General features: G+C 37.4%; 1 protein-coding gene across 2 annotated transcripts in view; it reads right to left on the reverse strand.

Moving 5' to 3' along the window:
* HOMER1 (homer scaffold protein 1) overlaps positions 1–27,660 on the reverse strand; it is a 120,569-nt gene that overhangs the window by 66,828 nt on the left and 26,081 nt on the right. For both annotated transcript variants that reach the window (XM_075739268.1, XM_075739267.1), the window contains exons 2-5: positions 25,611–25,767; positions 18,195–18,326; positions 13,342–13,434; positions 5,313–5,455 (exon numbers count right to left, since the gene is read on the reverse strand). In XM_075739268.1, coding sequence (XP_075595383.1) covers positions 5,313–5,455; positions 13,342–13,434; positions 18,195–18,326; positions 25,611–25,767 — 525 coding nt within the window. The remainder of the gene's footprint in view (positions 1–5,312; positions 5,456–13,341; positions 13,435–18,194; positions 18,327–25,610; positions 25,768–27,660) is intronic.

Here is a 27,660-nt window from a genome sequence, read left to right on the forward strand (position 1 = left end):
AGCAGCAGGAACTGGGTCAGGGAGGGAGGGGAGAGCAATCCTTCCCTGTGTGCTTCTTCCAGAGACCACCAGGCTCTTGCTAGCGGAGCACAAGAGGCCAAAGAACAGTACAGCTATGACCTTCACAACATCAAACAAACGTTGGTAGAGGTGAAGTCAAGACCTGTATCTAAGGTGCTATATTAACCAGCTCTTTGCTTACACTGACAGCAGGAACATATCACCTTTGAGTTTCTTTTCTGAGTGTGCCTCAAGAAATAATAATCTTTTCTCAACAGAGTAATTGAATTTACCATAGCTCCTCTGGTATGCCCTAAAATGTCACAGTTCATTATAGTACTGTGCAATGGGAAGACAGTTACTGCCTTTTATATTATAGAGAAACCTTTTTAAAAAGCCTGGCTTTATCAGTCTCCATTCTAGAAGGTTTTCAAACCCCAAGTGGATAAATCTTAGAGCAGCCTGGTCTGATCTCATAGCTGACCTTCTTGGATTAGAGAGCTCCTGAGCTTCCTCACAACAAGAAATTATCCTATGAACAGGTTAAACAACATTCAAAACAGAGAATTTTTTTTTTAAAAAGTAATACACACCCCCAGGACTATTTGGTAAGGAAGCTATGCATAACCCTATTAAGAACATCCAAATACTACAATTTGAGCATAAATCCAAATTACAAAACACCACAAAAATTATTAACTCTAAACTTTTCCTTAAAGTTCAGCATGATCCACAAAGTACCTTTACTGTAACATAACTAAAATATTTAAGCTTGTAGAAGTGAGTAGTTTTAATAAACAAAGTGAAAAATCTACTAAACAGATTTCTGCATACAACTTTTAATGAAAACTCAGTGAAGGAACATTAGCTAGCAGCAAGATTTTTGTTTTTTCATTGTTGTACAGCATTGGATTTACATGCAGCATTGTTAAATGGTAAGCTAGCTAGACAATAACATATCTAAGATATAAACATCATTTGAAATAAGTCCATTTTCACTAAGGCAATGAGTCAAAATTCCCTATTAAAAACTTGTTTGAATACAAAAATAGGAATTTTAATGAACAAGCAACAAACTCACATATATATAGTCTGATCAAAACATTATGTAATAGAAATTCCAAGTTTAGGTATTACAAGAAAAATTGAGGTAATGGGTTCAAGACACAGTTGACAGAAAATTGAAGACTTTCAAGATTTGTCCCAGGAGAATCCTCTTACATTTTGTTTCTGAAAGTGTGTTTTATCAGCTTCATAACGTGCCAAAAATGGAATAAAGCTTGTTATGAACAAGTGTATTCTCTTCAAGGGTCAAAGAGCAAGTTCACCAAACAGTTACCAAAAAGCCCCAAGCAGCAGCTGCCCAGTTTGCCAGATATTCTATTCAGTTTTAATATTTGAATTATATTCTAAGGCTCAGTAAACTTTGTATAATGTTTCTTTGGGCTTATCCACATGGATGAGGAACTGTATAATATGCACCACTGTGATCAAAACTTTTATTTAAAAGCCAGTCAAGTCAGAGGATTAAAATTTATTAGCAACTTTTTTCTCTCCAAATCCCATTTTATGATCAACATTTTTAAGTTAGAAAAAAAAATTAAAAATCACAACTTAAAGAATGTGGAAGATATGTTTTAAACAAGGAAGACATCTAAGGAAACTAAGATTTACTTAAAAATGAAAATAAGTATTTTTTTTCAGTCTTAATTATTTTTAGTAATAGATTTTATTAACTAGCTTCTGTTAGAAAAAGGCTTCCTGGGCTACCTATTATTCAGAAAAGGACTGATCAGAGTCTCAGCCAAGATTTTTAAAAAGTCTAATGCCAGGTTTAGGCTACATTTTACTTTCATTTGTTCTGGCAACGTTTACTCATGAGAGCAGTGCTCAGGCTATAGTATATTATAGGATGCGGGAGTTCTCCAATAATATTACTTCATAATTCAACATTAACCATCATAGATAGTTTAAAAAAAGGCAAGATGTTTAATTACAAGACTTTATCTTCTGTGCAAGGCTCATAACTGTTTAATAGCCTTATCTCTCAAGCAGTTGACTAGAGGTATGCTGCTTATCAACAGCATTAGGACTTTCCAGATGAGGATAAACTGAAGCAACTAGACTTTTGCTCCTTAACGCTCATGGAATATGAATGGGATTTTAGACATGTAGTGGAGAAGGTTCATCTCAATACTTACAATTACTTACTGAAATAATAAGAAATTTGAGTTCTGATAACAAAACTCTGGTTACTTAAGTAATGCTGGTTTTGGTTTTTGGCTATAAGTGGTCAGAAAATAACTATAAATACCAATGTAGTCTACACTTACGCTGCTGAAATAACAGGTCCTAGCTACTTACACTAAGACATAAAAAGCGCAGAGAAGAATGCTTGCAGAAGAGTACATATCTAGCCAGCAAGGATGTATTATAACAAAATAAAATTGAACATTTGTCAGGTGTGCAGATTAAAAATGAAAAGTAGTAAGATGTAGACCAAAGCATGACCTCCACGTCTGTGATTGCTGACCTTGTTAAATCCTGCCAGACCCTTCCAGTTCATACAAAGACATGAAAACCCCTTACCTATATCACTGTTTTGACAGCAGCCCCCTGCAAACCTTTACCCTTGTCCTCTGCCGCAGAGACACTGAGCTTGCCGATGCTCTTGGCAGCAATGCAGTTGCACCTCACCAGCCACCCTCACCGTGCAGTGCCATGGCACCTCATACTGCCCATGAAGCTCCCACACGCGCCCCATGGCTGCCTGGGCTCTAGCCTACACAGAGGACCACTCCTTTTGGTTCTTCACCGCTAAGTATGTACTCTCAATGCCAGAGCACAGTACAGCTTTCCTATTTATGGAAGAAATTAACTTGCTATGGTAGCATTATTTCAGTGAAGCATAGCCAGCCTCAGTGACTCTCATGTCCCCTACAGCTGAACTCATTGGAGGGAAGTCAAGAGCACAATGCCTTTTCTTTTGAAAAGCACCTAGCAATTGATCAACAGCACCTGGAGTAAAGGCAAATACGTAAAAAGCACTGCCACACACAAGACAACACTCAACTGCCCTTCCAGTGCTACCCTCCTCACCCACAAGCACTGGGTAAACTTCACCTTTGCTGAAATGCAGTGTGGAGGAGGAAGAGGCTCAGTGATTGGCAGGAACTAGCAGGGTGCATGAGGAAAGGGCTCTGTCTGGCAAGTCCTCTCCATCACACATGGAATACCACCAACACACAGCATCATCAGAGAGACAAGGAACAAGAAGAACAATCCGTTTCCATACCCCTGACATATGAAAAGTCCAAGGAGTCTCCAATGATCAGGGTGTAAGGTTTTAATTTCTTTTTTGTTTTAATTCAGGGCATGTAGACTGTCTGCAGAGTGCATCCTTTCAGCCAGCACAAGCAGCTAGGTATGTCTACCTAGTTGCCAATTTAATACTATGAAATGCCTCTACAAAAACATGCCCATTTAGCCAGGACTAACACAATCCTAGAGGCTTCACTTTCCATCTCTTTCATGCGTTTCTTGCCTCTTTATTTATAATAAATAAATAATCTTTATTTATTTATAATAAAAACCTTATCTAGTCCAAAACTCAATTAATTACAAAGGGTTTTAAAAATTTGCATTTTCTTCAGTAAGAGCTCACTAGCAAACTTGAAGCCACCAATAGCAAGACAAAACTCTGGTCTTTTGACAAGTGATCCTCAAAATGCAGAGTTATTGTCGGTAGACCAGTTCTAGCTAGTGGTATTTAACAGGACAAGAAACTAAACCCAGGCACCCACACTGCATACATGAAGTAGACAGAAAAACGCAATGCACATAAAAGTTTTGTAACCTATATTCTACACCATCAAAACTTACAACTGCGTAGTTTCAAAACATATCTTCAGTCATGCTCAATGCTGAGCAAAGCGTAGTTACTATATTGGCACACCAGACAACATATTTACGTATGTAGAACAACAGGGGAGATCTTGCAGCTATCATTTAAAAAAAAACCAACCCCACAAAGAAAAAAAACCCCAACACTACTCATGTATGGACTTTATCACAACTCCTTTTCACAAAAATATTGATAGAGAATTCCAACACACAGTTTAAATGAACTTGTTACAGAATACTGATAGATGTGCAACTTTTGTAATATTCCTTCAACATGCTCATAGTACTCTCACAAAGCACTGTTTCTTCTAAAACATATAATAGATGCACTGGTGACAGTTAAGTATAAAAATAAACACAATCACTCTGTTTGTTAGAAAATTAGTGCAAAAGTATAATTTTTTTCTCATTTGAAAATGTATATTATTTTTTCCAGGTATGTTTAATAGTATTATTCTCTTACAAAACCCAAGAAGTCCTGTGCAATTCCAACTCCACCTCTGCTCATTCTGAATTGCATGACATATCTGACATCCTAGTATTCCCCAACCTTTGATCAAGAGCTCTTAAACTCTATTTAAACTGAATTAGACAATGTTTAAAAAAATAAATCTAGTATTTCTAGCTTTAAGTTTATTAAAGGTTTCAGTTAGTCTCCACGGTCTCAATACGTTATGTGTTTTATTGAGAGTGATGGATTTATAACCATATCTAATAGGCGAGATATATCCATCTTAACTCATTATTTGTAGCACTAAATTAAAAAGTCCTAGCTTTCTTAAAGAACAGCAGAGCACAGCATTCCTAGTGCAATGAGTTGTAATTCAGTCTGAAGCAGAACTACACTTCTCTCATATTTAAAAAAGTTGAAAAATGTTTTCAACTGTCAGAGAACTGTTCAATAAAGGCTGCTTTGAGCTTCACAATCCAGAAGTGTTGTAAGAGTCCCTTTTCTCCCAACAACTCGTCAATGAAAGGCTGACAACCAGTCCTATCAGTCATTTAAAGAATGTGTGCAAAAATAATGTAATTGGAATATTCTATGAAGCAGTTAACTTTACTAGGATCTCAGACATTGAAATAATGCTTCCTGTTAAAGGGACACCTGCACTAACCAGTGTTCAAGGGCTTGAATTAAGCTGATTAAACTATAAAGTAACATTCCCCCAAATCTTATTCCAAGAGATTTTCTCATACGTGTTTTTTTTCCTTAAAACAAAGATTATATTGCAAACCTGAAAGCCAGTCCATTTTTCTTTCGGGAGAGGGATGGGGGGTTGGGGGGGGGGTACGGGGGGGGGGGGGGTGTTGGGTTTGGGGTTTTTTTTCCACACAATATGGGAGAAGGTCCCTTTAACGAGGAAGGAGACAGCTATCACTTAATTAGGATTTGGGAATGGAATCTGTACCTATGGGTAAATGGCAATGCGTTCTGGGTTGGTTCAGCCCTTGGTTCTGAGTTCTGTGTCACTTCTGGCGTCGCTCTCTCGTCATCTGTCCCGTTAATACTTTCCGGTGTTAAAGGAGACTGAATATCCCCTCCAGCTGATTCCTTAAGTAAAACAAATAACACATTAAAATTACAAACTGACCTGGTCAGCAAGGCTATGTGAGTATAAACACTAAGATTAATTCTTAAATGACACACAAATTTCTGGTAGCATTAATGTGAGGCTCAGATTTCCAGCATCTCTCATGTTCATATTTCATCATATGAATTTAACTTAGAAGTATATTACCATAAGATTCACATTATCTTGTACAAAACAGATCTATGAATTATTTGCAAATATCCAGCCTCCTGCTTATTGCAGACCTCTCTCTCTCTTACCTGGTATTACATCCAGCCCTCATCCTGCTGCACAATGGATGGCTACTGACCCCCAGGATTCTTGTCTCTCACTTTATATTCCAACACAGGGAAACAAACAATTCTCGTATTTGTTTCAAAATCTACCTTTCATATTGTTTATTAACCAAAGTGAACAGTGGTGGTGGGTTCACAGTTTCAGCTGTGAGCTATCTGTAAACAATACTTCTTCAGCAGAGTCTAGCAAAACTTTTGGAGGCATGTTAGGCTGGCTTAGCTCTTGCTGATCACGGTATTATCCAGGAAGAAGAATACTCCAGCTACACCCAGGCAGCTTCCACTACTGCTATACAACTGGACACCTGAAAAACTTAATGGTTGCTTCCCAGCAGAAGGCACTGGTGTTGTTTAATCACCCTTTGTCATGCCAACATGTACATCTGTGTTTTGGCCAACAAACACCATTTGCTAATTTCTAGTCACTGAAAGTACTTCTGTTTTATACACAGTACACCCTTGTAGCCCACATCCTAAGTTAGAACGTTATAGGCTTTTCAGTTCCTGTATGTGGCTTAATTTTAGTATTTCCTTTCCTATTATATTTTCAAGTAATGATTTTTGCAGGAGATAAGCAAGTCATATAAGCTAAGTGGCTCATCTCAATTTTAAAATGTGTTAGTAGACTTTTAGTAATCAAGTGGTAACATTTAACTCCAAGACAGAAGAGTTTCATGAACAGAGTTCAATGGATGTCATGGAGGGGTGTCTATACAGCAGAGGACTAGCTGAATTACAGTGTTTCCAAAAACTAAGCATCTACTATGGCCACACAGCCTTCTACCATGGGGAACAGATAAAATTGCTATTTAATGTTATTAGACTGAAGCACAGGCACAGTCTCTGTGCCAGCAGATCCTCTTCCCAGCTCTTTGACGCTCTGCATAGGAAGCTAAAGAACAGCAATCTCATAAGGAATTACACAGTATCTCAAGATGGTCATGATCTTACAAGATCGAGGTTTAATTTTGAGCCTCCACTTGTAGCCTTCAACTAGTTTGCAAGGATAAGGCTTTTTTGAAAGCCAATACTGAATCTGATACTCTGTCTATAGGAAATGTCCTTGACTTTCAGACTACTAGATGGAAAAACTCAGTTCTTTTAAAGAAAGTAAGATCTGGCTGTCATCACCACCCTTCTGGTGTCTCTTAACCAAAAATATTGCTGTTCAATGTATTCATTGCACTTTAAATTACATTAAACATTTGCAGCACAACAATTGCCAAAATTTTGCTCTTATTCTGCCATATTTCTCACATAGTGAGAGATATGTAGCTCACTCTACAACTTGAATTAGTGGGTGATACAGTATTTTAAAACTGACTTCAAGTTCTATTATATTTAGCATCCATCAAGTTACACAATGCACGTGCACCAGTGCCTCTGTTCTGCACCTTATTAAATTCCTACTGATTAAAAAGCAGAAATAATTAGCTTACACTGATTTAATTCCACAGATACAAATGGTTATTTATAATATAAATGTATTTTTTTATTATATGAATGCAAATTGTTACCTACTTTCAGTAAGAAACTTCTTACTTTATACTCAAAACCATTATCTTAAGTGTTAATACTTCAAAAGTCAGAAATAAATCTTGATTTTTACAGAACAATTTTACTGAACTGAAAGTGAATTGAAATTAAGTGTGAAAGAGCAGAGTTGGCAAGATAATCAGGCAAAGGAATTATTTTATACCAATTATATGGTTTGCCTATATTGTTTTCTGATTCGATAAACAGTTTCACTGACATTAAATGAAAGCCTTCATGGACCCAAGAGTTTTTCTTTTATTTCCTCCTTTTCCCAAACTACACTAGATATTCTAAAAAATACATACCACACCCTACAAAATCTGGATGGTTTGTATCTTAAAGTTAAAATTCCTACAACACTATTATTAGATACATAAAGACAGGGCCTCGTTATTAAAATGTTTTAAGTGTGAATGCATAAAAATTATTTCAGTAAAACAAACGTGCAAGTTCCATCTAGGCTTATTATTCAATAAAGCACTTTCATAGACTTCCAACATGAATGAAATTCAAGCGACAAAAATGAATGCAGACAAACATCACAGTCTTTATAATACCTAAAGGTTCACAGCCTGCAAATTCTTGAGGGGCTGATTTTGTATGTACAAGAGAAACATCAGATTCTAGGATGTATTTCTTCTACCAATCATACAGGTTAATCAGTGCTCTCACACACTCACAACTATCCGTGCCTGATAATTTATTTGCAGCCAACTATAATGAAGCTGGCTATGAACAAAGCACTAATGACAACAGAAAAAGCCACTTAACACTGAACAAAATTTTTACAAATGTTTACATAATATGTTCCCATTTTGTATTAATTAGAGTAAAAGAATTTTAGAAACATTTTTGTGAGATATTCATATGTAATGAAGGGTTTTTTCCCCTACTATTACAGCTTCACACATCCACTCCAGACTTTACAGAGTTGGGGAAGAAATTGTGGTCAGCTTAAAAAGAGATTTTCACACTTCCCTTCTAGCTGTGAGAGCAGGTTAACCTAGTTCTAACATTCAACTGTATAGATACTATATGGAAAAAACAGCGCTTAAATTGAAAATGACAAGTCTTCCCGTAAATCCATAATCTATTTTAAGGCCTGGTATTTCCCACTCATGACAGCTACAAAGAGATATTTCATGCATTTGAGAATAAAGGATTAACAGCTCTGCTGTGGTATAAAACCACTATTGTATCATATATAGGTTGCTGGAGGATATTGAACTTTAAGTCACTCACCAGTCCTGGACTTCCACATGGACTGAGGATTGCTATTTTTCTACATGACAAGTAAATGTGAAAGTCTGACAAGGTATATTTTGCTATTTAAGTCTGTCAGAGATCTGCACTGTTTAAAGGAGCTCTGGCCTTACTAATGACTATTTAGGACTCTGGTGATGCCAAGCAGTATAAAAATGACAGTTACTACAGTTTATAAAATAAACAGAAGAGAGGGGAATTCATCAAAACATGCCTTAAATTCTAAAATCTTATAAACTAAACACATGCACTCATAAAAGGATCTTTAAACTAAACCAAGCAGACTTCACAGTAGAGATCAAGCCACTTATTAATGGTGACTAAATATGGAACCGAAGAAAAGGAGAAGTAGGTGGTTCTAAAACCATGAACAAACCAAACCAATTCCAACGTTATTTCTTATTAAGTATTATACTGTTTTCTCATTAAGTATTCCACACTCTTCCCTGGCATTGCTGTTCTTCATAGTGCTTCTCTGTTCAGTACTGACTGGCAATGGCGTAAGTGTGCAAGCTACTGATTCAGATATACACTAACAAATGTGAAACATTTGTTCTAGTATAGAAATTCATATAACATGCCAGAAAACTATTTTTCCTACAAGCTTTGTAAGTAAATTTTGTACTTCTACAAAGAAAAAGCCAACAAGTGATAAATTATGACCGTTTTTCCAAAACCAACCCATTCCTTGCACTAAAAAAATGTGGTTCTAAAACTTTTCAAGCAATAGCTATTCCTAATAGTCTGCATAGGAGGGGCTCAGAATCACAGATAAGACTATTTTGAGTAGATTACTCACCACACAATTTCAGAAATTAACAGAGTTCTTAATCTGAAATGACTGGGGTCAAAAGAAATATCTGAGGACAGAGTCTTGCTTAGAGAAAAAGAACTGAGGTTCAGACTCCAGGTGGCTGTAAGACTGATGGGGTGAGACCGCAAACCTCACAAATTGCACTATTTGGTTCTGTAGTTGAACCTAATTAAGGTTAGTTTAAAAAGAAAAAGAAAAAAAAATGGGGAGGGAGGACATATTTTCAGACTATTGCTTCATGCAGCTCAGTGAACTCCTGATCGAAGTGTTGCTCTTTCAGTGCATAATCAAACTTGTAACTGAAAGTAGACCATGGCTGGCTTGTCACTATAAGATTCATGAGTATATGACATAAGCAAAATAATTCCCTGTATTAAAAGATGGGTCTGGGAAATAGGAGGTGGCAGAGCAGGGGAGCCAGTATTTTGGTTTCATATCAACAGGAGCGTTGCAAACCTTTATTATCTAAGGCTAAGTTAAAGGGACACCAGATGAGGTACCTATGTGCACAGGTGGTCTTAGAAGTACCAAAATAGACAACTTCTTTCCAGACCAAAGCCTCCAGACATACTAGATATAGATAAAGTGTGTATTATTATATGAATCCATTTTAATACAGATGGGTCAAAAGTACAAGTTCTCTGATACAGAAAGCAAGCTTTCCTCTTCATTTCAACAAAGCACCATGCTATTTGTGGGACTTACACAAAACAAAGCAGCATCTTTCCTGTAATCTTTTGGTCCAGGTCACTGTCTTTCTCTGGACAAATTAAGTTCTTTTTACAGTCAAGGTAAATCGTGATTTTATATATTATCTGGTATTCTGGGAAATTAAAGCAAAGCCTGCTGGTAAATAGAAGCAGAACAGGCAGTATTAAAGAAACAATAAAAATGCAGAGCTTAAAATTAGCAGCAGCATAGCTTAGGGGAAAAGGAACTCCTGCTATTAAGTAATTGCAAATTGGGCTATGTATTGTTTTCTTTCTACTCACAGACACACAGACACACACACAAAAGCCAAAGAATACATGCCATGAGATGAACTACTATATCCAAAAAATACTCAGCACGGAACTACTACTTCCTGACTATTGAGGTACTTTTCTGGTGGAAATACCTAGCCAAATAGTACTAACTCTTTACTAAAGCTCTTAACACCTTAAAGAAACAGCCTAACTCAGCGGACTGTAGATAAGATTGCTCTTAAGTTTTAACATGGCTAACTCTGGGAAGTACTTGAACTGCAAATATATATTCTATTTCTGAGATATTTCTGTTGATAGCTCTTGTTTTCTATTTCTCCTTAGTTTCACAACAAGTTTTTGCATGGTGTTCAGAATTGAAACTCATACACACCAGTAGTATTTGCAGGGTTACACCAAACAATAGTGAACAGCAAATACCTTGTGCAGGGTTTTGTTACACTAGTTGTAGAAATATTTTAATAAAGATTTGATCTGCAGGGTCATACTGAATGCAGAAAAAAGTACATGCACTTTTTCTCTTTTAGAACAATGTGGCAGAGGGTGGGCAATGTACCATATCTGGTTCTTAACTGGTAAATAATAAGGGCATTTTTAAAGCAGTACCAAGAGAAATATAACATTTTATTTAAGCTTGACATGTATATTTTCCAGTTTTTATATGTAGTATCTTCCTACCTATTATTAATTTAATGCAGAAAGATATCTGCAAGTCCAAGTCAGCAGAGGGATTGACGCAGCTAACTGGGTTATTGTTACAGAGCTCACTACTCACACACTACCTGCCAATGCCTTTCCTGTCAAAACTTCCTAAAAAAGCCAGGTTCCTGCGGAGTCTTGACTGGCTACTGAGAAGATGTCCTTCCTCTTTCACTCTCCCTCTCTGCAAAAGATCACTATGCAAAAGGGAAAGAAGAGCTGTAAAATGATTGAGAAAGGCAACACTTGAATTGTTTGCCTTGCAGTCATTTTTTGGCAGATGATCAAAATGGCAGCAAGTGCTCCTTCAAATGTCTCCTTCCCTCCTCAGTACTACTCATCTCCCCCCCAGACATTAAATCTGTTTGAATGAGCCCAGGCACCATGGAAGTGCTGCAGTCTGCCATGAAGCCGTTGCTTCTCATCTGCTCCAAACTCTGAAGTTCCTGATTCAACTCCCTTCTCTCTTGGGAACTAATGAGAAGCATTAAGTATGTGAAGACTATTATGCTGATGTGTCAGCACTTGCACTAACTATCTTTCAGAATAATACGCTAACTTATCAACACAGCAAAAAGCCAAGAGATGAGAAGTAAGGCCTGACTATGAAATTATTCCTAAGTGTGCAGTAATTAAATTGCAGGTCTCAATATGCATTATAGAATCGCTCAAGGTAACATTTCTGTAACTGCCTACAGTATAAAATGTTACGTTCCAAGTGTAAAAGGAAATCTGTACAGGAAAGTGAACACTAGTAACAGGTTATATAGTTTAAGAGAAAGCTTCAACCCTGGGCAGCTGCTAGACAAAAGCATCTTGTCTCTGAGTGTCTAGTTCAAATTTATGTCTAAAACAAATAATAAGTCATTCCATTTGACAATGTCAGATTTAACATCTGAGTCCAGACTATTAATCAACATGTCAAAAGAGAAGCAGAGTAATTGCTTTGGCTGTAATACTGAGTAACTAGAGGCCTGGCTGAAGCACTTCACTATTTCTAACGCTAAGCGTATATTAGGTTATAATACTGAAATACCTACTTCCACTATCTCTGTGTTTATTTATGGAATTTATCAGAAATTTAGAGACAGTCAAGAAAACTAATAAAAAAAGACTGCCTTATTTTTCTCCTGTTACAGTAGAGCAAGCAGTTTCCCATCAATAGCAAAAGCCAATCTAGCACTTGGGCAAAATGCCTACTGGGAAAACAACATGAGGTTGGTTCATTGTGTACATTCTTGTGGTTTCCACTGACTTCTCTTGGAAGGACACCAGATGTAGCTTTCTGGTGGCAATAAAACTATTCATACAGCATGTTGCAAATTGCCTGCCATGCTCGTTCTGTCAAAGATCAGGAGCATATTACAGTGCAAAGCACCCAAGAGATGCATTGATTCAATGAATGAAGACTCTCCAGAAAAAAGACTCAGCTGCATTAATCCTACTCAACTCGGGAACTCCTGCTCTAGTTTTAAAGCTGCTTCATCCTCCAAGAGAAGGAATTACCTTTGTCTTCACTATTGCTTAAAACAAAGCAAATAGCTACACATAGAGCCAGAAACACTGGGTGGGGGCGGGAATAGAGGGGCATAAAAGCCTCAGGCAACTTCTTTTTTCAAAGCAAATTCAAAGTATTCATTTTCAAGTATATTAATTTTAGGCATGACTAATGTAAATGTGACTATTTTAATTCATCCTCCTGTTAGGCCTATATTAAACCAGTTCATGTTTTGAGATATCTTTTATTAACTCTTCTTTTACATCATGGCTAACTGTAATAAAACTCCAGAACCAGTATGTGAATCTGTCATCTTCCTTCAACACTCATTTCATAAGTGAATACTACACAGTAGGAAATAAGTAGAAATAGTTTGCTGGTTTAACTTCGACTTTCACTATAATGATTCTTCTACAGAAGTCCTTTACAGTGCACTGCCAGAAATCTCATAGATACAACAAGAAAAAACACAAAAGCTGTTTACCATAGATTTACTTACATAACTGCTCGTCATGTTTACTCATTTTCTGTGGAAAGCTCAAAGGAATGGGAATAAACAAAAGGCCAATTTTATTTTATAGCTAGTCCCTTTGACCCTTCTGTAGCATATGTTAAATGTATTCTTAGACTTCTTGACACTTCTAGCTGACTGTTGAAAGGATTCAGGGTAACTGGGAAATACCCCATTCATTTTTAGTACAAGATGTGTGTGTAATGTACAATACAGTAAGCAGCACAGATACGAAGTACTAGGGTTGAAGCAGGCAATAAGACTTACTTGAGAGGGTGTACTTGTTAGCTCCATCTTTTCTTGGGATTTTTCCTTTGCTAGTCGAGCAGCTTCTTTGAATTCCTGAAATTTTTCAGCAAACTGAAGGTACATATGTTTAAAAAAAAGGAAAAAGAGAAAGAGTAGGCGTTAAGTAGTACATTACATGCAGAACAGAATGCTGTACTTAACATTTTACACAGTCAAATTCTGTCAGTAGAATTTTTTTAATTTTTTCTCCTTATTACATAGTCATTTAAGTGAGTTACACAGTGATAGACCTTTCAGTACCTTTCAGACATAACGTACACTCTTTGTATGTCAGGAAAATTATGATGCAATGAAGTTTGATCTGTTGCTGATAGTGTTAAAAAACCTCACCTCAGAGATGGCTAGTAACAGTGACCAGCTGCCTTACACAGCTGCTTTCAGATTCAGGTTTTACTCTCCTCCTAACAATAAATGATCTGGTTCTGAAGCCTACTGTGGTCACTATTACCCTAGAGCTTTCAATTGGCTTTATTCTTTCATGACTGAAAAAGTACTGACGTCTTCCCAAATATCAGCAGCATTTATAATTTCAATAGCTAGTTAGGAAAGCAGCAGTGGGAATATTGAGTCAAGTTCATTTCTTGACTGTTCATTGACATCTACCAAGCTAAAGAACAAATTCATCGAACTAAACACTTGCATATACTTTACACTAAATTCAAGAACTGCACATTGTACTGCCATATGAAACTTTCTATGCTACATGTACCTCTTCCAGAAAATAGCTAAAGCAACAATTTAGAAATACACGCACCCTTAAACTTGAGACGTTAAATCAATTTATTAAGAATAGGGCCTAGTTTCTCTGGCTAGAGAAAAATTTGGCTTCTGAGATCTCAGCTTGACATTACACTAATTGCTATAGTAGCCAAGCATTTCTCTTTGTTTCCTACTGCTTTTATGTAGAACATTATTTTATTATGATCAGCTTAAGACTGAAATGATTGTGCAAAAACATTGGAAGCTTCACCAACAGCTTCTAAATCTGCTCAGCCACAGCATATAAAGAAATTGCTTTGCACTGCATGTATTTAGAAGGGATGAAGCCTACCCTTTGTGTGACACAATCTCCTCAGCTATTTTCAATCAGAACTTCACTTGCTATGCAAGATCTAAAAAACTTTATTGTCTTTAAACTTCACCTCCTGGTAGGCTATTAGTATTTGAGGAAATATCATTTCTCTCCATTTGTATCCTATATTTCACCTGTCAGGTTCTTTAAAAGCATATGTTTCCTGAATATAGAATGAGACAAAAGATACCACCCTGAAAATCCAATCCAGCATCAAAAAACGTCTCAGAACAGATGATAAAATTGGCAACAGATCACCAGAACTAGATGATAATCTATTTAGGACTTGTACATAGACCTCAAAATCTGATGGCTAAACTATTATTTACATCAGCTTTAAGACCAGAGGATTGATAAATGGAAAACATGATGCTGAGGTTTAGAATAAATGGCTGAAGACATACAAGGCAGTAAATACGACCTTCTGTATCACAGGGGTAGCAACTGTAAAAAAAAATACAATAGACAGATAAATAGGTAACATTCTAAGAAAGCCAACAAGGCTAATGTAGTGGAAATTTTCACAAATTTACTAGAATTTCTTGTGATAGTCAGGTGATGGATAATACCAATCTCTTGACAAAACTCCTGAATAACAAAGATGAGATCTCATGGTATGAAAGGAAGGGTTCTCTGCAGGACCAGTATTTTAAGGAAAAGATGAAAAAATGTGCAGGGAGACTACAAGAGAGTCTTACAACTATCTGTTGGAGCACTTTTGCCGTTTAGCATACTCTTCAGTTCCATGGAATAAATCAGGTCAACTAATTCAAAGGGGTAAGACAGACAGCAAACCTGAAAAGGAGTATTTCTTCTCATATATCAGGATATTATCAAAAGCACAGACTCGTATTCTGAATGAGAAAGTCATCTCAGTTTTCTTCTGAAAATCACAGGACATTCTATTTCTCCTACTGCAGCAGCAAGAGAGACTCTGCTAGTGTAACCTGACCCTGTGAAAGGAGTATTTTCCAACACAGGAATCAGCTTTCAGTTATCACTGACTTCTGATGGAACAATCTTGAGGTGAATTTGTGGTCTAACATATTGAGAAAAGGTCTAATGAAGATAAATAAACATTTAATTTATTTTCTTCTATACCATTTGTATGTGAAGTTGATTAGAGTGTAATTATTTTTCTATCAGATATTCTCACTCCACTAATTCTCAGTCACAATACTTGTACAGAAAGAGGTTACCGCTGTTCCACTCTACCCTAGTAGTTAGTTCAGGAGGACAAAGGCATGTGAACCAAAAATGAATAGTCCAAAAGTCAAACATTTACTATAAGCTAAGCAGACAATGATCTAAGAATAAACAGTTTATTCTATCTGCTCTGATTATTTGCTTCATTAACCTGTTGCAGTCAGTCACAGACTAGACTAAATTTTTTGTGGTTGCAGGCTGTCTTTTGCTCCCTGGAATTTGAAATATTTCACTGAGGCCCAGAGACTCTACTGCAAAACAAATCACATACAACAGGGCTGTTCATTTAAGGACTTTGATAAATCAAATACAGAAAAGAAGCTCCAGAAGCAATTTTTAAGGCAACTTCTAGAAGCAATCTGCTCCTGAACAAATCCACTAATACAGTTTATTTGTTAGCCTCATTACTAATATCCAGTGGTATCATAAGCCCTAAATTAGATTTCATGTCCTACAGTACTAGGTGTACCAGAGTGCTCTGCTAAACCTGACTGCAATGCCAGTGCACAGAAGTGAGAGTTAGTAATTTGAGCAAAGAGACAAGACAAGAAAGAGAACATAGATGTGATTTTCTAAAGCTACACAGTAGATACAGGGTTTCTAATTCAACTTTTCTGATTCCAAGACCAACTTAACTACTGACTTCAGTGACTGAATAGACTGTAATCTAAAGAAAAGTTTCCTTTCCCCCATTAAATATGTTTGTTAATTTTAAAATAACACAAAAAGCTTTACCTTTCTGAATTTTAGTAGCCACGATCAGTTTCAACTCACATGAATATCGGTTTGATAATTAAAATATAATTCAACAGGAACAGTTTGTTGAAAAGGTTCTGAAGATTCATCAACATAAGCTTCAGAAAAGGTCTGTGACTTGGTATTTTTCTCAACAGATTTGTGTATTCTTTGCAAAACATAGCAATATGAGAAACTGCTAATCCAACATGTACTGAAGACAAAATATCTACAGTAGCTTTTCAGACTATTTTTTTCAACAGCAATATAAAGTTTTAAGCCAAGGGCATACTTAAAACTCTTAGATGTCTGTTTGAAGGCAGTGACAGAATGGGATTGAAACAACTATAATTAAGAAGGCAGTAAGTACCACATGGGGAGAGCAAGAAAAGAGTCAACAATAAGACAGATAAAAAATCCAAAGTATTTTCACTGGCAAGGATAACCTAATGTTTAAAGTCAGGCAAACACAGAGTGTGCATGACTACAGCGTGATACTTTTCCTCCCAAGAAGCATTCTGTGATTAAGGAAAACATGCTAGTCTACAAGAAAGGTAAACTAAATTAGCATTCGTGCTAAATCCACTGAAATATTAAGAAAAGGTATTAGGCCATTGGTAAGCAAGTGCCTCTAGGACACACACACCAATTTTAGTAAGTGACAAAGTTTCCAAGTTCACTGAAGCAATGATAGGTGCACAAACGCACTTGCAATATTAGTATCATTCAGAATTTCCTGTGTTTGTGTTGCTTTGTGGAAATGAAAGCTGTCTGATTACAAAAGGAAGAACTCTTACAAGTGTTAACATTTGTCCAAATAAAGCAGATGTACTGGTTCTCATTTTAATGGTTTTCTAACAGGCCTATGCTTATCTTTGGATAGTGACAATTACTTTCTCAAAAGGGCTGGTATAATTATTTTTTTTAAATAGCAAGCCAATCATTATTCCTTACTTAAACATGTACTACACATTCCTTTTATTGCGCTTGGGTTTCCAGATCTTTTGTATACGTCAGAGATGAAAATTCTCTGCTTAACATAGAGACTTGTTCTTAAACTGAACTGAAATTCCTCATCAGGAGAAAATTGACTCTGGCTCGTACAGGTTCTTGGACTCACCTACCAGAGAAGTATCAATAGCAATAGGTATTGTAGAAAAGGTGCTCAGAGGAACTACACCATCACTTTGAGCAACAGGGGTTGCTACCTTCCTCAGAATAAGGTGTACTTCCCTCCTGCACAAGTAGACCAGAAAAAAGCCCTCACATACGCCACAGAGTTTCCTTAGTAAACATTTCAACTTTTGTGTTCCAACAAGAGTATGTGGTTTTCTTTTATATTGAATATAAGTCCCACTAATTTTACTTTAAGCCATGCTAGAAAAGTGAAAGTGAATGTGGCTTAAAAGACAAAAATGCATCTGAAGACTACCAACAATTTTTTTCCTAGGAGATCTAAATACAGAAGAAACACTGAATTGTCTACTCCTTTAAATTCTATCATGAAAAACTGTAATGGAAGAACAACTTTAAAAAAAGAGAAAGCTAACAAATGAGTAATTAGAGACCGTCAACAGCATACACTGTGATAGCTTAAATCTCCCTCCTTTCCTCCATCAGTTAAAAGAAAATTTGCAGGTATCACATTTTGTTTTGTCTTTTTACATTATAAGGATCAATACAGAGCATTTTTTTGTAACTTATTTTTAAATAACAACAGCAGTGAGCACTACAATGAGCAGAAATCAAATATCTTCAGCCACTTGACTAGCTGAATAGTTGCCACTGGTATACTTACTTTTGAAAGGTGATGTTCAGATGAAAATCCCAAGCCATAAACTGTGTTCGCCCTGCTGTCTGCCCACTGGCCAAACTTCTGGGATGTTTTAGTAAACGTCATATTGGGAGTGATAGTGCTATTTATTATTGCCTGAAAAAAAGTAATAGTTGTAAAAAAAGGGGTTTTGTGGTTTTGATTTTTTTTTTTAAAGACTACTCATAATTGAAAATGTCAACATTGTAGTCAAGTATCTGTGTACACTGAATGAGACACACACAGGGAACTAGGGAACAGTTTTTCTAATTCAATCACAGCTAAAATTACAAAAGTATATTTTCGTATACGTTCTGTAAAAGGAGCAAAATTTGGGGGGAGGCACCTGTTTGCAATTGCAAGCAGTCATTTGGTATCAGCAGGTCTAAAAAAGTCATTTAAAGCACGTGCATAGACTAATGAGATCAGAACAGAAGAATTAGCAAAGTCCTTTTTTGTCTCACAAGTGTACTTCTTTGTCCCCTAAGGCAATGCCTTTCAAGCTCCAGTGTAAGCTTCCCTGTTGCACTCCCCCCACTCCCGTTGCATATGTGATTCTCATTGGAAAACATGCAATAAAACAAGAAGCACAATTTCTTTTTGAGTTTCTGTGTTACAAGATTCCGTCTTTCCTTCATACAAGCATGCCTAACAGTGACAGGGTCAAACACTAACTATAGAAGAAGAGCTAATCTTAGAATAATTTTTCTTCTCTAGTTTTTGTTACAGACAGGATGGAAGCAGCATATCCTCCAGCATACAACTTCTGGTAACGTGAACAAAAAAATGCAACTATTAGATAATATGCTGGTTCCACTAAAAGCAACTAAAGTTTTACCATGGATTTCAACAGTATTTCCATCACACTGAAGTTAGTCTGACATACTCTAAATCTGTGATATGGAATTGTCCAGCTGACTTCAAGTATGTCGGGATAAAGTGTTATAGTGACACCAATGGGTTCCATTTAACTAAAAAACCGTAATGATTAGTACAGTTTATAACCAGCCAACAGGAACAAGAAAGACTAGCCATAAACCCAAAGACACGTGTATTTGAAGCGAAATGCAGGCATGCTTTCTCATGTGACTGATGCTACTAAGAGTTTCAGCCACATTTGTTAAATAAATCACAGCCCTTTTCATGAATCACTGGTGCTTTGTAACACCCACGTGAAAGAGAATGTCCTTAAAACTTCTCAGAAAATAGCATGTATGTGTCCTACTGCAATTGTCTTACAGTACCAAGGAGGGCATCTTTTGAGCATCAGCGTGCATGTTTCCTGCTTCCATGAAACCATAACCTCTGCGTTACCACTGGCTGGTTAAAGCCAGTGATCACGGAAGAATCCTAAAGCAGCAACAAAAACCACAGGGTCCAAACCATCTTCCCTGTCATAAATAAGGAATTCTTTCTTTTATTCTTTGAATAGCAGGAACTGTACAGATGTGTAGAGAATAACAGTATTTTCTCAGGATGGTGACAGTGAGAAATGTCAACATCAGAGAGACCAAGTACTGCTCTCCCAAGCTCAAGATCTTATAGAAGTCAAAAATTGGTCTATACTACTTGTGTGAGACAGCCTTCTGGGTGGATATTAAAATGAGTAGTTACGGAGTTTATTTAGCACCTTTTGCTTTTGCTGAGATTTGGGTAGGACTGGAGCACAGCTACCATCAACATAAAATTTTCTCTAAATTCTACAGGTCAAGCCTGAAAAATTTACAGCTGACAGGTCAGCCAAGCCCACAAACAGCTCCCATGTGCATACGGTAATTCTCAGATGAAGCAGCAGAGAGGAGCATTGCAAGAAAGTTCAGAGACCCACATTGCATCGCAACATGTAGAAAGACAAGCAAAGATATTGCAGCACAATTGAATTTAACAAAACTGGCATCTGCTGCAGTGGCTTTGGCAGCTCCAGTATACTCGCATTAAATTAGAAGAGCAAATCTGGATGTAGCTGATGATATCAAGCAGGCAGTTCTCTCTGATAACCTTTGCCTCAAAATGCAAGTTTTGGCTACCACTGTGAACATCTCCTGGAAAATTCTGGAATGCCCGAAAGCTTACCTATGAGCTGATACTCTTCAGGTCAAGGACAGGATTTGCTGTGTGATCAGAGACTGGAGAAACATCTCCAGCATTAATTGTCCACAAAACATCTAAGATTTTCATAGAGCAGAAGCTGCTCAGTGGAGTCATTGGTAATTCAAACATCATTGTCCTTTCTTTACGTATAAGGTTTGGAGCCCAAATAAAGCCAGCAGGCTTGCACTCACACAATGGCCTCCAACTCATAGAAAACAGCTGTCTATGCCATAGGACAGAGGAGGTAACGTGAGACAGGGAGGTGGACTTCTTGGAAAGGAGGTGTTCTGGAGCTCTTTTTTTCTTTTTCTTGTATGCTTCTCTTCTTCTTGTGCAACTGTTAGTGCTTGGAAGCCCATTTTGAAATAACCTGGTGGAAGCCCACAACAGAGCTGTGCAAGTTCACTTAATGCTCAACTTCTCTTGCTGTGGAAGCTGTCAACAGTAATATGTTTGAAATTAAATGACCTGGGGACAGAATAGAAAAGAGCATTCCTCCCAATTCAACCTCTAGCTATGTTGTCTAGCTTGCTTAAGCCCCAGTTCCATCCATTGCTTGATTAATTTGAACTTACATCACAGATTTGAGAGTGTGCATATTATCTCATGGATGTAACATCCTCAATACAGAAGATGACTCTGAGGACAGGGACTTATGACCTCCAAGCAACAGGCAGGTTTAAAGCCTGCAGGACTGGCATTTGCAGCAGTGACAGTAGCATATCTGGTTGCAAATTAACTCAGCGAAAAAACGTGGAGAAAGCAACCAGTTTTTAGCTGAGACTGCTCACTGCTTCAGCTGACCACGTGGCTGGCTGCACAAGAGAGAACCCAGAACAGGCTGCCTGAACCAGAATGGGATATCTGCTTTGACAGCAGTTTGCCTTTAGGCTGGGCTACAGTGACTCTCAAATTGCTTCCTTGCAAGGGAGGAAGGTAGGAAGAAAACTTTTTTTAAAAGTAACTGTATTGGGAAAGAGCTGCCGTGATTGTTCCTTTTATTTTCCAGCAGAGAAAAATAAGGAGGCTCCAGTCTAAAGACAGCGAGTTTCTCACTGGGAAGACTACATTCAGCCCAGTGATATTAAGAAGAGTCCTTTCATTAGATTTACCAATTTTACAAGGAAATCAAGGCTTTCAATCCTCTTTGAATTAAAAGCATTAGTATGCTAGATCTCTCACTTGCTAAATTAATTATGGTTTTAAAAAGTGCAATTCTAGAGCATACTACAAATGCAGTCAGTGTCAGCCACTTCTGGAAAATACTAGCTATGAATACTTCATATCTTCAGCTTAAAAAATATTTTTTTTTATTTAGAATTTATAATTAAGGCTGTCTTGTCTACTCAGATAGGTACTGCTTTAACTGCTCTCCTCCATGCCAGATTTCACTGTAGAGTTACTAGTATAACAATTGTCAAATATTTCATCAACTTTTAAGAATGTTGTTAGTATAAATGTACAAGAATATCTTAAAAACAGAACAGAGTCAATCTGACAGGCAGACATTTAGCTTTTGAAGAAAACTGATTTTGTTATCTTTAGATTTTGTTGGAATAATAAAAGAGCTTTCATGTTTTCCTTTCATATTAGCTTAGCTATGAGAAAATAGGACATGTGTTTTAGCTGTTCATTTTACTGATTGCAAACCCAATAGCTGCAAGATATACACCAGTGGTCCAATAAGATTTTATCTTGTGAAAATTGATGGCAATAATAATTAAGACACACAGTATTTTTTAACTTCTTCAAAGGAAGATCACTGAAGACCTGTGCTCCTGTGCTTACAGGCTTTACTTAAAACTCCTATTTAGCATTAAACAGGTTATCACTTTAATATGTGACTAGTTTGTTTTACAACAGTCATTAAAAGGTAAAGATCATCTGTTGCAGTAACACTGATAGGAGACGTGACTTAGAAGCCCCATGAAACCTACAGACTGGAAAACCACTCTTTTCCAGAGTCTTCTCTTGTTTAAGATAAGCGCAAATTATTAGGGTTTTTTTCCTATCTTTCATCTGTGAAAAAAAAAAATCAGAGAGTTAACTAGTACTGTGGGAACCACATTACTTGTTCTCCTTTCTTCTACCAGTGACTGCCAGAGACTGAACGGAAAAGACAGCGGGATTCTGGGAATAATCCTAGTGTCTGTCTGCAGTGTTACTGGGGAAATAATGGAGGTGTCCTTCCATCACCTAAGAGAAAGAAGTACTAAACCACATTTTTCCAAGGAGCTATGAAATGACTGTATAATTAATGAGAACTGAAAGCCTTAGCAACAACTGCTCAATGTTGTCATGTCATATTGCATAAGAAATTTTATTTTCCAGGCTTTCTCTTGATTTATAGACTGGTAGGAGAAAAAGGTCGCATAAAAGATATTTACTCAAGAGGTCATGGAAACCAGCCTTGAGTTCTGTGAGATTATCTGCATCAGGATCTCCCTGCCACGGGCAACAGGGATCCAGATACTGTACGTGACTATAAAATATGCCTGTACACTGACCAGATGATCTCTAGAGGTCCCTTTCAACCCCTACCAATCTGTGAATCTTATGGTCCTAGAACATTTTCTGGAGTCAAGATAGAGGGAGATGCATCATTTCTTGTGTGAGGTATTTTAAGAGGAGACTCTAGCTTCAGAAAACAACATTACACAGGACGCATTAAAAATAAGCAGAACTTGCTTCTATAGGATCTGTCTCGGCTGAATCTGGCTCACAGACCCATCGATATGGAATAAGGGAAAAAAAACCCCTCTCTCAACCCCCCTACACCGAAGATCTCCACAAACAAATTCAAGTAGGAATCTGCAATGTACAATAGCATCCTTCAGACGTGAGCAAAGATCACGTCTTTAAAATGTCATTGTTTTTTCAAGAAGAAAGATTTAATGACTTTCAGACAATCAGTACAGAAGTTAAATTTTATCCAGGAATCCTAATGAAACCCACTGACCTAGTGACAGAGGATGTGGGACAGAATTATGATTATCACTCAAATCTAAAGTATATCTCTCTCAAACTTTCCTTACTGCAGTCTAAGTGAACATAACATACATGTGAGTTGCCATCATTTACTGTCTTACTGCTCAGCACCTGAGCGGCTGTAACTGAGCAACCACAGGCACATTATTCTCTCCACCACACAAACCCACAGGGTACTGTAAACCCCACCAGCACCAAGGTGTATAATAAAATCTGGTTGGATCTATTCCCTCCGAAGGAGGGGCATGACAGCTTCAAAACCAGTATGGTTCAACAAGTGGTTTTGCCCACTGGCAACACGGGTATTTGAGCCATTTTCAATGTAAAATTTGTTTTTAAAAAAATCCCCAAAACCCCACAAAATCATCTTTATTCAGTTTCATTTCAAAACTTAAAAGGGGAGAATTAAATTGCATAGCTTTTTCTCCCTTACGAATTTAACGCTTCTGTCTGACCAATCAGCAATATAAGGCATTGTAAGCTCAGGTACCAGTAGTGTCACTAACACCCTGCTATATGCCATCTAGCAGAGACACTATCTGGATGCACTCCAAACTTAAAAATTCTTTATATTCAGCCCTTCGTACATACGATAGGGCTTTAATTAAAAATGAAAGAAAATATATCTTTGGGAATTATGCTGAAAACCTCCCTAGAGTTCTTCCATGGGTTCCCTGCTATTCAGCTGTGTATGTTTCACAGCAGTGCTGTGATGCCTAAAACAATGGGTCAGTCTTAATCACAATTGGTATACTAGATCTTAGTCAGACATCTAACACTTGGATAAACATTATTAGGATAGCAGCAATCACAGACAGAGTAAATAAAAGTGACAGATTGCATTATCAATATACCTGGCCAATAGTGCTGCAAATGTAAAGGAAATGCTGCAGTAGACAACAGAACAAATAAATAGATGAAGAACTGTTTGACAATTTAACTCAGCAGCCACTTTGCAGGAGGTGCAGCTTTGGACAAAGGCAGAGGAACCCCAGCGGATACCAGAATAAGGATTTTGTAAACTGTGTAGATCAATTAAGGTGCTACAAATTACAACTGGTAGTCTTCATTTTATACAGCATCTAGTTCCAATCACAAAGTCTATATACATAAACAATCAAACAAAAGGTATTTTAGTTATTTGACAGAACTAGAAGAATCATTTGCAGAATGCTGGGAAGGGAAGAGAAAAATTAAGACTTAAAGTTGGAATAATTCTGGTAAGCTTTGATACAAAAGTCTCAATCAATTTAAGTAGTATCATACAGAAATCTTTGACTATGAGATCTATTTCTATATACTTCTTTATGATATATACTATATACACTATATATATGAGATCTATTTCTATATATTTCTCTTTCCACATTTAAAATAGCAATTCTCTGCATATTTTTAAAAAAAAAACAAAACCACAGGGTAGTATTTTTCAGCTTTCAATAGCCACAAAATCTCTGTGAATACTGCTGTGGTCTAACAGAATATTTCATTTCAACCATCATGAACTGATACATCTCCAGAAGTTGCAAATGAAAGTCTCTTGAAAGGACTACAACTTTTGATTACACTCTATATATCCTTAATGTCCTTATTGCAGAATTTTCTATTCATAAATTTACTGAGTTTATACCCACTCGGGGTAAAGCCTAAGGAACAGTGAAGTATTTTCTCCACATCAAATTAATTTCTTAGACAAGGTTTCTTAAAACAACCAGCAGCTCAATACATTATCCTTCCTAATTAAAAAAAAAAAAAAAAAAAGAAAAAGCCAAAACCACCCCCACAAAACCCCCAAACCAACTGAGTTTTGATAAAAGCTTACCATGGAGAGCTTTATTAGGAGGGAATCCTCACATTCTCTACAGCAAAAATTGAAAGATTACATAACAAAGGGTTTACTAAGTGATTATCGCCACTGAACAGATGTCCTTCATAATGCTGAAGCCAGTGATATTGATAGATCATCGAATGCGGAGATGAAAACAGGTTATTGTAAACCTATTTGTACTTTTTAGTGCATTTCACAGGGAATGTCTTTTTAGCCTGCTCATAATATCAACTAACAGGTCATCACTTAAATTCAGCAATAGATTGATCAAAGTAAATATGAACGCATGGAAAATAGCGTTTCCAAATAAACACTTAAAACATGTAATGAAGCATTTAAAACATGTAATGAAGCAATCTTATAATTTTAACATGTTAGTTAATCTGTTACTTGGATAATGATAAAAGCATCTGAGAAGATATATGAAGGACATCAGACTAGAAAATAAATACAAAAATTGATGAACTAAGCAAGCTTTCTGAAATAAAACTTACCTTCGAGCCATCCAAACTGATTATCCTGTAGACATTTCTTGTGCTGTCATAGAAGTAGGACACAGTAACAGCATGCTTGCTGGTGGGAACCCAGTTTTTCTTAGTGTTTGGGTCAATCTGGAAGACGTGAGCTCGGGTGCTGAAGATGGGTTGTTCCCTGAAGGACAAAGCGTAAAAGCCATGAATCTAATTTGTACATAATATCACTGCAACACAAGTTACCTTTCAGTTGTGTCTGCTGGTATCTACATGTTTCATTTTGAATTGATAAACTTTTCCTAAGAACTTCCGTATGTGTTGCTGCATAGAGCAGGTAAGTGCCTTAATATACATATGCAAGTAAAATGCAAACCTTCTAAGGCAAAAATCAGCACCCAGCTGTAACGTCAAATGAAGGCTGACATCTCTAGTATAGATTCAGCCCTGTTCCGTCATCTCCCCAGCCCTCACCCTCCATCTATCCCTTTAAACTAACTGGCATTAATACATGTGTGACATCATCTCATTACACTGCACACTGCAGAATGTGTACGACTTCAAACCCCCATCTTCTTCAAAATCTTTTAATACTCTGATTTTTCTAAACAATTCTAAACAATTTTAGGTCATAATCTGAATGCAATTACTCTAAAACTAACATTAATTAGGGCCAGAAACATGTGTTGTCAAACCCTCACTCTTTCGAGCTTCACACTGAACATTTTCATAGCAACACTAAATATGTATAACATACATATTTCAAAGATAACAACTTAGCAAATAAAATTATATAAGGTAAAAAAAAAAAAGCTACCATACTTCAGAATTTACAACTGATTTTCCCCATGATCATTACCAGGACATATAGTATTGCACAGAAATCTAAAAATATTTTATTATCACTAAGATGGTTGTCAGTTTAAATTTAGCTACATTTTAGTGACAAACAGATTGCTGTATTCTTCAGGGAATGTTGCCATCAAATCCAGAAGATACTAAGTACCAGAACTTTAAGTTGAATTTAGGTTTTTAGGTTTTTGGACTCTTGTTTTCTCCCATTTCCAGGATGTGAAGAAACATACCCTTTGTCCCTGCCCTCAGGCTGCAGGGAGTGTCGGAGCTTGGCACTGGCAGGGGAAGGCAGTAGTGAGATTGGCTGTGTGAGGTGTGACCAGATGAATGATCTGCTCAGCCTGGTGGCAGAATTACGTGAGGAAGTGGAGAGGTTAAGGAGCATCAGAGAGGCTGAGAGAGAGATTGACTGATGGAGCCAAGCTCTGCCCTCCCTGAGGCAGAAACAGTGACAGCTAACAGACCAAAGCCAAAGTGAAGGGGACCCTGTATGTTCCCCTTGCCAGGCAGAAAGCAGCAGCCTCAAAGAGGGGAGTGAATGGAAACAAGTCCACGCTCGGCGTGGCAGGCGAACCTTCTCCTCCTCACCCACCTCACCTTCCCATGTACCCCTGTGCAACAGGTATGAGGCTCTGGCTGTGGAAGGCCACTCGAGTGAGGATATGAATGACAGTCAAGCTACACCAGAGGTAGCACCTAGGCCCAAAAGGCCCATGCCTCGTGTCATGACCACCCCCACAAAGAAGAGAAGGAGGGTTATAGTTGTAGGGGACTCCCATCTGAAGGGTACAGAGGGCCTGATATGCAGGGCAGACCCTCCTCTCAGAGATGTCTGCTGCCTCCCTGGGGCCCATGTCAAGGACATCGCTAGGAAACTCCCCAGGCTGGTATGCCCCTCTATTACCCACTGCTGCTCCTCAGCGTGGGTGGGGATGAAGCAGACACACGTACATGAAAGCGATCAAAAGGAACTTCAGGCTCTTGGGACAGTCACTGAAGGATTCGGGAGCGCAGGTAATATTCTCCTCCCTCCTTCCAGTTGAGGGGAGCAATGGTGGGAGGAACAGGTGCTCACAGTCCATAAATGCATGGCTCCGTGGCTGGTGTCAATGCCAAACTTTGGGTTCTTTGACAATGGGATGGCCTACATGGCACCAGACCTGATGAACCCTGATGGGATTCATCTCTCTCAAATTGGGAAGAGGATCTTTGCCCAGGA

Source organism: Balearica regulorum, chromosome Z (genome assembly GCF_011004875.1).
Source record: "Balearica regulorum gibbericeps isolate bBalReg1 chromosome Z, bBalReg1.pri, whole genome shotgun sequence".
In the NCBI taxonomy this organism is placed as follows: Eukaryota; Metazoa; Chordata; class Aves; order Gruiformes; family Gruidae; genus Balearica; species Balearica regulorum.